This window comes from Grampus griseus (assembly GCF_964374135.1).
Source record: "Grampus griseus genome assembly, chromosome: 8".
NCBI classification, from domain to species: Eukaryota; Metazoa; Chordata; class Mammalia; order Artiodactyla; family Delphinidae; genus Grampus; species Grampus griseus.
In genome coordinates this window covers 65,032,757-65,044,996 of record NC_139002.1, presented here as the reverse complement: position 1 = coordinate 65,044,996, position 12,240 = coordinate 65,032,757, and the positions used below count along the sequence as shown (strand labels likewise).

The 12,240-nt window shown below is 45.5% G+C and overlaps 1 protein-coding gene across 2 annotated transcripts in view; it reads right to left on the bottom strand.

The window, feature by feature from the left end:
* Positions 1-246: 246 nt before the first annotated feature.
* Positions 247-12,240, bottom strand: part of SWAP70 (switching B cell complex subunit SWAP70) — a 79,354-nt gene continuing 67,360 nt past the window's right edge. Inside the window, exons 8-12 of one of the 2 annotated variants that reach the window (XM_082659947.1) lie at positions 10,002-10,109; positions 8,250-8,416; positions 2,796-2,994; positions 1,747-1,843; positions 247-1,389 (exon numbers count right to left, since the gene is read on the bottom strand). In XM_082659947.1, the coding sequence (XP_082516073.1) occupies positions 1,283-1,389; positions 1,747-1,843; positions 2,796-2,994; positions 8,250-8,416; positions 10,002-10,109 (678 nt within the window). In that variant the 3' untranslated portion in view covers positions 247-1,282. The other variant, XM_082659948.1, reaches the window with a different exon arrangement.

Here is a 12,240-nt window from a genome sequence, read left to right as displayed (position 1 = left end):
AACGCCAAATTGGAGGCCATAGCTAACTTCATGATAGCACTGGTTTGGGGGCTCCAAACTGCAAACCCAGTGTTTTCAGGAAGTGTCCCTAAATCCAAGTTCATCTCATTATATGAAAACATGCACACATACACACAACCTTACTCTCCTGTCCTGTCAAATCAGACAGTTGAAAATGTATGCTCTTCTGGTATTTTTTTATTTTCTTACTGATTCCATTTTACTAAAACAAACAAAAACCATACAAAACACTTTTAATATACCTTAGAAAATTAGCAAAAAAATTAAGTTCAGCATATTACATTGTACAACATTTAGGTAAGAATGTTTGAAAATTATAAATATTTTGTTCCTTCTCAACATAGCACGTCACAAAAATACATTTTAAAACTTTTTTCATGAATGATTCCTAGAAATGATCATATCCCTATTTATCAAGGAAAAGGTCTGATTAGGACAAGCATTCACAGACACCTGAAATGTTCTGTACAGTAACTACAAAAGTAAAACCAAGGGGTCTGCCGGCACTTGGACAGTTGAAACCATTTTAAATATTAGGAGGAATTCAGTTAGTATCAAGACATCATTCCAAATGGGATTTACTTAGTTCATCTCTGTGCTGTCCTTGACTCGTAAGTATCTATCTCAGCCAAAGCACTGTTTGAAAGACTTCTGCCTCCTTGAGATAGCGCCGCTGGGGCCAGGATGCCAACCGGTCACACTGCATGAACCTGCACAACCAGAGACACAGACGGCAACCGCTTAGTCAGAACGACGGCCACGTGTGAGAGAAACGCCTTCTCCAGTAGAGCATCCGTGGTCACAGGCAGTCCACGTCAACTGCGGGCCACGGCGAGCAGGCTGGCCCATCTAGTTTAGGAACAAGCACTCGGAGGAGGAAGAACAACGGCCCGGCCCGCAGAGGTTCTGGTAGCCGGTGAGCTGAGCGCCGCTCGCTGCCAGCCACACGCCGCAGGTCGATGAGGACGCCACTGCGCTGTCCGAGCGCTGGCCCCACCGGCAATCTGAGGGAGCTAACGGGAACTTTCAGAAGCTGAAGTTTTCAGAGAAAGGGTAAATAAAGAGCTTGACGATGCTGACGTTTTTTTTCTTTTCAGGTAAGCCTTTCTTTACAGGCAGATAAGTAAGAAGGCTTCCTTAGTATACTGACCAGGAGGCACTGAAAGAAGAAGAGTTAGAAGCAGCAAAGCCAGGTCCTTTTGTCTTTAGCATAAAGCTTTCCAGTTATACTCAGAACCTACATAACTGACATGACTTCTGCTCACTCCGTGGCCTTCTTTCCTTTCCAGCTCTTCTCTCTCTCTTCAAGTTCTGCCTGGGTGAAAGCTGCAGGGCCCCAGTTAGTGATCAGGTGAGGGTTTTTTGAACCTAAGAGACAAACATGCATTAAACATAGGAAGTCTTATATTCTTCAATTAACATTATCATTTTTCCACAGACAAAGGAGTAACTTTTCTACGTTATTTCTTCTCTGAGGAACATCCATAAAGGTTATACCAGCCAAAACAACTAGAAGATGTATACAAAGGGGATTAACCAGGCCTTCTTATCTATCAGAGGGCAAGTGATTATTCAAGAGAAATTTACTGTAAACAGCTGGGTTTCTGTATATTTGGGCTGAGGAAGTTTGTTTTTTGGGGTTTTATTTTTAGCACAATTCAAGTACACAAATAAAACAGAAAAATAAATTGACTAAATATCTGATTACTTCAAAGAATGTGTTACCTGGTTCTATCAATCGAATTAACCCTTCATGCTGGGCCACTCTGTCCTTCCAGCTCTTGGTCTTGTTAGTTGCCATCTCCAGCTTCTTTTTAACTCCCTAGAACAAAAGCAGATTTTAGACTATGCAAACACACAGGTAGTTTAAGAGTCAAATGACAATGATTAGGCACTTACTATACACTAGTGGATTATCTCATTAAATCATCACAGCCATAAGAAGCACGAAATATTATTATCCCGTTTTACAGATGTGGAAACTAGGATTCAGAGCAGTTAAGTAACCTGCCCGAGGTCACACAGAGGACGTAATTCGCACTAATTACAGATGAATATATAAGACCCTTGTGTGCCAGTTCCGGCTTACTGCCGCTCGGCTCCAAACCCACCCTTTGCTGTCCTGCCTGTGCCGTTAGGCTAACGTTCCCTCGACAGCTGGCACCACTTAAGCTTCGTTAGTGGAAGGGCTGGCGGGACACTGCAGGAGGCTCCACTGTGCTCTGCGCAGCAGCTCCTGCGGCTAGTGGGACACCCATGGTGCTCACACCAGTGGGTTTTAGCGGCACCTCCGCTGTGGGCAGCTTCCACCAGTGCCCCAGAGGGTGGCTTCCCAGTCTCAGCACCTCACTGAGCTTTTCTGCCACCCAGTGGGCGAAGGCCATGCCCTCTCCAAGAAGGACTGGCTCACAGCACTGGGCTAAGGGAGCAAAGTGGATGTGTTCCTCCCCTGGGCGCTCTGCCTCAGCCCTAGAGGCAGTGGCTGCTTCCTGTGTCTGCCCTTCCTGCAGCTCAGAGTTTTCTTTGCTGCTCAGGAGGTAATCCCCTGTTAGAGTTAATAGTCGTTTATATTAAACCTTCCCTGTTCATATTGCCGGTGTAGTTTCAGTCTCTTGATTGGACTCCAACTGTTACGCCCCATCGCCTGTAAAAAAATTCCTACCTACAGCTAAACACAATTCTTACACCGCTTCTTACAGTAAAGCAAATATCCTGTTGCTTTAAATGTTTAAGAATATTTAAATGCACGTGTTTGCAGGGCTGGGTTTAATGACCTCGTACTGCTCAAGTGCTTGCTTCCGCTCAAGCTCCAGCTGTTGCAGCTGCTCCACGGCTTCCTGCAGGGCCTGCTCTTTGACGGCGCGCTGGTTCTCCAGCTCCTGCTTCTCCGCCTCCGTGGTGCGAATGGCCTGCTGCTGCTCCAAGTGCCACTTCTCCAGCTCGGCCCTCTTGGACGACTCTTCCTCCAGCAACCTGCGATGCGAGCTCGGCGTCAGACCCGCCCGGTCACCGCCCCTGACCCAGCAGATGTCGGAGCACGCCAGAGCCGCAGAGAAGCCTGGGGGTCATCTAACCCACCGCTCATTTCACAAGAGGGAAACTAGATTCACAAAGTGGCTAAGGTGACTCATGAGTCCTGCTCCAAGCTCTGTTTCACCCTTTTATGAAAAAAAATGACAGTAAATATAACATGCGTTGAAGGCTTAACGGGCCAAGAAGGAAGTGTGTTTTCTCAATTAATCCTCACAATAAACTTAAGTACTATTATTATTCCGTTCAGAGATGAAAAAAGTGAGGCACAAAGGCTAAGTGACCTGCAGGGCCGTGTTTTGAAATTTGCCGGGTTGCTACAACATTAAAACATTTTTTATCTAGTGAAGACCTATCACCAAGGAAAAAGCTGACTAATGAAAGCAAGAGAAGAAGGAGCTGACAAAAGGTAGAGTGAGCAGACACCATTTCCTAACGACGCGCTGCCTGTCAGGCTCTTCACCTTCCTTGCTGCTAACCCTCCACAATTCTGCAAGGTGTTATTATCCCTGCAGATGAAGTCAAAGGGTTTAAAAGTATGACGCACAGGTAAGTAATGGATTTCAACCCAGGCCTGTGTGACTTCAAAATGTTATCTTTTAATAACAGGCTACCTATCTGAGAATATCCAGCTATGCCAGTATTTAATAAATAAATTAACGTGCAGCCCCACCTGTACCCAAAGTGTAGACAATGTGGTTAGATGCCAGCCCAGGACGGGACGCATCTCTACTGGCTTGACCATCAGAATTATGGTAACAAGCCACACGGCAGGCCAGTAACTACTACCCAAGAGCGTTTGCGCTTCTAAAACCGACAACAGCAGAAGTAACGTAACAGACTCCACAGCCCCTATCTGACTACTCCAATCCCCATCCCCAGTCCCACACCGTTGTAAGAATTCCCTCTACAACATCCTACAGGGTTGTTCTCCAGTTCTGTGTGATGGGCCACGCTTCACAAACCGGGTCAGTTTATTTCTGGCAGCCTTGATTCTTAGAAAGTTCTTCCTCAAGTAAGATGAGCTCTCCCATCCCCTACCCCGGGTTCCACCAAGGGCCAGTCTGCACCCTCTGAGACGTCCCTCGGAGTGTGACATCCACAGTGAACACATCACTGCCAATGTGGGCTGACCAGTGCAGAGTGGACTCACTTACTCAGTGTGTATATATTCCACACTGTCCATGTGCTTTTCTAGGCACAGGGGATACAACAGTGAATGAGACCGGAAGGATTCTTCATCCTAGTGGTGAAAGTCTGGAGGGGAAGGGACATTTGCAGGAGGTTAGGCTGCCCAGCCTGAATCCCATTCACGTGTCTAGGGATGTCTTGATGGAAGCCACTGACACAAAGGAGCAGAGACAGTGAAGAATTTATCTTTTGGTGGCAGCAACATCTAGTGTCAAGTGATGGCAGGAGCAATGGGGACAACTGACTGACCGACCCACGGTGCCAATGTCGACATCAGCAGCACCCTCGCTGGGCTCTTGCCGTGGCCTGGTCAGGGCTGCTCAGCCTCCCTTGGTTCCTGCCTGTGTTCAAGGCCTGGCCACCTGCCTTTCTGTGGAATTGGTGAGTTTCTCAAGAACCTTCCAACAAATGCTTTTATTGCTTTAGCTAACCCAAGTTGGTTTCTGTGGTTTACAAACAAGACTCCTGACTAAAGACTTGAACCTCTCTGTGCCTCAGTTTCTTCATTTATAAAAAAGGAATAGGAACTATACCTACCACCAAAGGTTTGCTGATCCATTAAACGTGATAATGCAAGTAAGGTACTTAGAGCAGTGCCTACCATGTCGTAAGTGCTGAATAAATATCAGTTCATATTATTATGGTGGGACTATTACCTCACTTGCTCCAAACACTTCATGAAGGCTGCCTGAGAGTATATGAGGCTCTTGGCAATCAATCATATCAGGGAAGTAAAACCCTGAATCTTTTCAAATGAGCTGATATTAAGCCAAGTACCCTGGATCCTGTACTTGTTCTGCTGATATTTTAAATAATCTTCTTGCTCTAAAACCACCATTCCAGCCTGTCAGCACCTTTTCTGAATGCTTATTTGACATTCTATACGTTGCATATCTTCCCCCTCTGCAGATGAGCTAAAGGAACAGAAACCAACATACTCCGAGTGACCACCAAATCCAGACGTTACACGAAACTCTTTGCAAGCATCCCCTCCCTTACCCTTCACAACAACCCTACGAGCTTATCGTATAGATAAGGAAATGAAGGCTGCAAGAAATGAACTAACTTTTCTAAAATTACACAGCTAGGAAGTACCAGGGCTGGGAATCAAACCCAGACCTCACGCCAGGGCTCAGCGCCAACCTGCCTTCAAATACATGAAGAGTATTATCGCATGGAAGAGACTGTTCTTCCACATGGCCCCATGCGTAGAACCTGGCTCCATTCGTTCAAAAAAGACTCCTTGGGCACTTACTGTGTGCCATGCACTGTACTAGTTGCTGGGAATACAGACCTAAGGTACGCTCCTAGGCCTCACAGACACAAAAATTTAGTGGGTGGAAGTTATAACCGGACAGACTATGGCTCCGTCTCAAGAACTTTCCAATGATTGAGTTGTCCAAATGTTAAATGAACAGTTTCCTTCTGAGTTCCCATTCAGGAGAGGATAGATAACCTTCAGGATTACACATTTTTTAAAAAAAACTTCAATTTTAGTGGGGAAAAAAAACCCCAACAAGATCCAGATGGCTCAAGTCAAAGTTCTTGTATTTAAACAATTTACTATAAAAAATATCTCTGGGAAAATTTAAGACACTGACAGAGAAGGCACCATCCATTGGAAGAACAATGAGATGCCAAACGTTCGAAGAATGACTTGCTATTGCTTAAAGAAAGGACAGAGGCTAACTAAAAAGCCCTCTAGGGCTTCCCTGGTGGTGCAGTGGTTGAGAATCTGCCTGCCAATGCAGGGACACGGGTTCCAGCCCTGGTCCAGAAGATCCCACATGCCGCGGAGCAACTAAGTCCATGCTCCACAACTACTGAGCCTGCGCTCTAGAGTTCACGAGCCACAACTACTGAGCCCACGTGCCACAACTACTGAAGCCCACGCGCCTAGAGCCCGTGCTCCGCAACAAGAGAAGCCACCGCAATGAGAAGCCCACATACCGCAACAAAGAGTAGCCCCCGCTCACCGCAACTAGAGAAAGCCCGCACACAGCCAAAAATAAAAATAAATTAAAAAAATAATAAAAGCCCTGTATATACACCCTCAGCCTAAGATTATATTACAGTTCATTAGTACCAGACTTAAACGTTTCTATCTCAACTCCACGATGACTTCCCTTGATTTCCTACCCAGAAAGGCCTACCCTGAGTGGGAGCAAGGAGAAAGCCCCCGTTGCCAATCTGACAAAATGTCCCTCTGGGGCTTCCCTGGTGGCGCAGTGGTTGAGAGTCTGCTTGCCGATGCAGGGCACACGGGTTCGTGCCCGGGTCCGGGAAGATCCCACATGCCACGGAGCGGCTGGGCCCGTGAGCCATGGCTGCTGAGCCTGCGCGTCCGGAGCCTGTGCTCCGCAACGGGAGAGGCCACAACAGTGAGAGGCCCGCGTACCGCAAAAAAAAAAAAAAAAAAATGTCCCTCTGAATCAGGCCCAGCCTCCTGTGACTTCGGGAAAGAGATGGACTCGCCTCACTTAAAAATGACCACTAGAGGGCGCGAACCTGTCCACTTCAAGTTCCAAAAACTAAAGTCAAGTTCCAAAAACCAAGGTAAAAGAACAATTTAGAGTAGTAAAATTCATAAAATGGCCTTATATACCCCAAGAAAAACTAGTTAGTTTTTGTGCAGTAATATCAGCTTATTGGAGCAGAGCTGTATGTAGTAGTTATATTTGCATTTAAAAGGTTGGAACCATTTACTTAAATCAGAGTGTACAAAATAATTAGCCAGAGCATTTTTTTTTTTTTTTTTTTTTTTTTTTTTGGCCGCATTGCACAGCATGCAGAGATCTTAGTTCACCGACCAGGGATAGAACCCGTGTCCCCTGCAGTGGAAGCACAGAGTCCTAACCACTAGATCGCCAGGGAATTCCCTAGCGAGAGCTTTTTAAATAACAATATTCATGCCTGGGCTCCTATCCACAGATATTTTGATTTACTAAATTTGTGACAGGCCCTACATGAGTATTTTTTAAAAGGTTTATAGGGGATGATGATATTTACCACTGGTTAAAAACTACTGGCATCAATTATCCAAAACTGTCTTATTCAAAACATCACTCATTCTATAAACATGAAATAACTAATACTTTAATAAATTTCTGGAGTTCTCTGGTTTCCTTTATGATCTAATCTCTGCCGTGTCATAATTAACCTCCCTCACAGCTTCAGAGAAGTAAATATATATAACATATCTCACCTGTGAATTCTCTGCACAAGGTGATCTATAAACTCTTGACACATCACAAATGATAAGGAGGTTCAAAAACGTCTAATGTCCCTTAGAATGTCTCTCTTTGCAAGTCACATGGGACCAAACCTTCCCATGCAGTGGATGGTGTGCTAACATCACTGCCCAATAACAACAGGGTGGTGGTTCCCATCCTCTGGTTAACACCATGGTGAACACACACTTGTGGGACCCATAAATGCCAGGCAATGTGCTAGGCATTTAATTTTCTATTTAGAAGATAATTTTTTCCTTAATAGAATCAACCTTTTCAAAACCTAATTCATTTATTTTTAAGTCATTTTTGGCAACATACATAACAAAGAAACCTCCTTCTTTCTTTCCTCCTGAAGATTAAAAGAACATCTGTTGCTGCTCCACGTGTGGCATGGCAGCTATGGAAAATGTACCCCAGCTCATCCCACAAGTGCTCCTAAAACAGGGGGCGTAGCTTAAAGCACAAGATATGCCTGCACTGACCAGCTGGGGAAACAGTTTTTAGCGCTGCATCCCCTGACATGACATCTTAAAGAAAGCAAATGCGGAAGCAAGTTAGAAACTGGGAGAGGGTAGCTGAGCCCTGTCTTTAGCCCTATAAGCAAGGGTCTCCCAGCGGCCCAGACTGGGAATAAAGAGCCCAGCCAGCCAAGCCCCCAGGGTCTCTCCAATCTGTCAGAGACCCCTCCCTCTCCAGCAGAGTTAGTCATTCCTAGAAAGTGTATGAGGAGTCCAGGCAAAGCACATAAAGCACAGAGGATGAGGCGATCGGCACCTGGCCTGAAGCTTCCGCACAGTCTCTTCATCTTGCCGGGCCTGCCTCTCATCCTCGAGAGCCTCCTGCAGCTTTAGGTACATGTCTTCCAGCTCCCGGACCCGCTGCAAATACTGTTCCAGTTCAGAGGATTTCTGGGCAACCTGTTCTTCCATCTGCTGCCTGATCTGACGGTATAAAAGAGTCATGTTTAAACTCAGGTTGACTTCGCCCTCAGGGAAAGCCTCCCGCTCCACCACCACCCTGAGTGAAGCCGCAGCACAGCCCACAGCCGCAGCCCATCAGGGTGGACAGGGCCCGTCCTTCACTCCCCGAAGACCGAGGAAGCAAGAGCACCAAACCCAATGCCAAGACCCAAGACCACAACCAAAGAGTCTGGGTCCACAAACTACACCCGAAACGCTGTTCTCCTGCCCTGGTATATTTCTCATCCCTTTCACTCCACATTTCAGACTCAAGAAAAAAATATTTCCCTGTATAATTTCTCTTTAAACTCCTTTCTGTCTTAAAACCACCATCTTTCTACCAAGAGTCTCCTCTAAAGAGAATGAACCTTTTCCCAGTCAGAACAGCCGAAGGGTTAAAATAAGGGGGAAAGGAAAGACTGGCCTGCAGTGAGCCCTTCTGCACTTACCTGGCTGCCCAGCACCCCGTCCTTTCTCCCTCTCTAGGGCACCTCTGGCCCCAGGGGGACCTCAAGCACTTAATTAGTGTTCTAACACATTTATGGTTTCTCCATTCTAGCTAAAAGAGCTTTGAATCTCTGCCTTATAAGTTAAAAGACAAGGACATCCTAAATGCAATAACATACACATTAGCATACGTCTCTGCAGTTTATAAGACACTTTTACTTGCATTAGCTTAGTTCACCCTCATAAGGGTCATGAAGGATCATACGACTATCCCCCTAATTTGAAGAAGAGAAACAAGTTATTCATCAGCAGGAGCAGAGGACACAAACCCAGATCTTCTGGCCACGAGGGCAGCACCCCCCATGTCATACATGCCTTCTTCTCGCGACACAAACACGTCCACTTCAAGTCTGAGCAACAAAAAGGTGCTAAAGGGAACGTCACAGCACCTATTTAATAGGCCCTGGGCCCAGCCCTCTCCCACACACTGCAACTCATGTGAGGAGACCTGTGTTCCAACTAACCAGCTCGCTGCCTGAAGCAACCTGGACCTTGGGTCTCTTGGGGATGAGAACCTCTAATCAGATGATGAGTCAGAGCTGCCAAGAGCGGCAGGCCAGCGTTCACGTGTTCTCCTGACTTCAGAACCCTCACTCTGCTCATGACAGAGGTGCAACGTCATGGAACTTATGCTTACTTTTTCCGTAGCTATTTATTTTCCAAGGCAAGACTCTGAAGGCTGAAAGGGATGCTATTAATAATTGTACCAGGATGGCAGGGACTGTCCCAAGCAAACCAGGAACTTTAGTCCTCCTACCCACAGTACTTACCATCCCATTCCATAAATTTCTACTTGGGGGTCTTGAATGCAAGGTTTACCTTTATATCCTTGGCATGGTACCTGGCATATAGAAGGTGCTCAATAAACCGATAATGAATGAATAACTTCCCCAGGAGCCCACTGCAAGTCAGCAACAGAGCCAAGCTGGCAAGATGATCTCACTCTAGCCTCCCAGCTCTTCACCCTCCACCAACCCAGGCAGGCTTTTGCCCCTCTGCCGACCGGGGCTGGCTCTGTGAGTTAAGGCCGCAGCAGCACCTCTGGGCATGCGATACTCACAAGCTTCTCCCGCTCCAGCTCCGTGCTGAACCTGGCCTGTAGTTCCACTTGAGTCTGAAGGCGCTTCTTTTCTTCTTCTGCTGCCCGAGATGCTGCTTCTTCTAGTTTCTACCCAAAAACCCATCCACAGAAAAGCAGGGAATATTACAATGGAAGTGTATTTGGAGAGAAACGGTCACACTTAAACATTATGGAGGAAGTCAAACATTCTCAGTGTTCAATAAAGACCGAATAAAACTTGTAGATCCACTGGAATTCCATTCCAACAATTTTCCCAGTCAACATACAAAACAAATTAGGTAAATGAATGATTCCTCATAACTCTGAACAACATTTTGCCAAGAAAATTTTAGTACAGTCATTAAGTTAAATTCACTTGCAAATGCATTCATGAGGTAGGAATCTATTTCTTGAGCTTGTCCTATACAGTTTTGTCATCTTAACATTATTCCTTAAAACTTTATCAGAGCTCAACTTCCCAAAGGGTGCATGAGGAACTCCACAGACCCTTTCCCTGGCAAAACAACATTTAGAAGAAAAGCAAAAACAACCATTTAAAGTCTCTGAGAATTATCCTAAAAGCATACAGCAAACGGAGAACACTTAACAAGAAAATCAACTGAATCTCAGCAAGAATAGTGAAAACCTATGGCATGTGAGCCACGGTGCAGCCCCCTCTCTGCCTACTGCTCCCCCGACATGGCAGTGGAAGGAGGCTCTACCCCATGGCCGTGGAACCAAGAACATAAGCCTCCCTCTCTCCTCAGTTTCCAATCTAGGGCTAAGGTATCTCACAGGAGGGTGCAGACAAAAAAATGTTGCTTGCCGTTCCAATAAACAAAGAACATTGCCCACCATCAAGCCATCAGCCACTGCAGCTGTCCCAACAGTGCACCCTGGGAGGAATTCAGGATGGAGGAAAACAGGATCCTGGCCCTAGATAGTTAAGATGCATATCTAAGAAATAATTTTAATGAGCTCAGATTTGCATCTTCCCATACATTGAAAAGCACTAAAATCATTAACTTGAAATATCTGTTTTTTGTGATTAGCAGTAACTACATGTTTTGTTTTGTTTTGCTTTTTTCAACAAAAACTCCTTTGTATCCTGGCTCCCCGCTTACCTCTTTGGAACAGTTCCTCAGAGCTGAGAAGCTTTCTCCCGGGCTGGCTAGAGTCCTCAGTAAAGTCCCCGAATAAAACATAACTCTCAGATTTTAGCTGTGCTTTTTTTCGGTCGACAAGACCAACAAACTAAACCACAGGCCAGCTAGAAGTCTGACAGGCGAGGCCAGCAAAGAGCCCCCGTGTAGTAGGAACAAGTCTCAAAGACAGGCCTCAAAAACTACATGTGGGCCAGAATTTAAATATCAGACTGTGGGGCCAGGTAGGTTCCAGGGCATTGTTGAAAACAACAGAGCCACTGTGAGATGAACAACTGGAGGTGATACCAACAGAGGCATCCGGCTTAACAGAGAGCTGAGAGACTGACAGAGATCAGAAATGGAGACAAAGAGCTCTGCTGCCACATACAAAAAAATAAGCTCAAAATAGATTAAAGACCTAAATGTAAGACCAGATACTATAAAACTCCTAGAGGAAAACACAGGCAGAATACTCTTTGACATAAATCAGAGCAATTTTTTTTAATGTATCTCCTAAAGTAAAAGAAATAAAAGCAAAAATAAACAAATGGGACCTAATTAAACTTTAAAGCTTTTGCACAACAAAGGAAGCCATTGACAAAGCGAGAAGCCAACTTACCAAATGGGAGAAAATATTTGCAAATGATATGACCAATAAGGGATTAATATCTAACATATATAAACAGCTCGTACAACTCAACATCAAAAAAACAAACAACCCAAAACCTTGTACACTGTTGGTGGGAATGTAAACTGGTACAGCCACTGTGGAAAATTGTACGGAGGTTCCTCAAAAAACTAAAAAGCAGAATTACCATATGACCCAGCAATTCTACTCCTGGGTTTTTTGGGTTTGAATATTTATTTATTTATTTATTTATTTGGCTGTGTCAGGTCTTAGTTGCGGCACACAAGATCCTTGTTGCGGCATGCAGGGTCTTTTCGTTGTGGCACGCGAGCTTCTCTCTAGTTGTGGTATGTGGGCTGCAGAGCACGCAAGCTCAGTAGCTGCAGTGCACGGGCTCTCTAGTTGTGGCGCATGGGCTTAGTTGCCCTGCAGCATGTGGGAGCTTAGTTCCCTGACCAAGGATCAA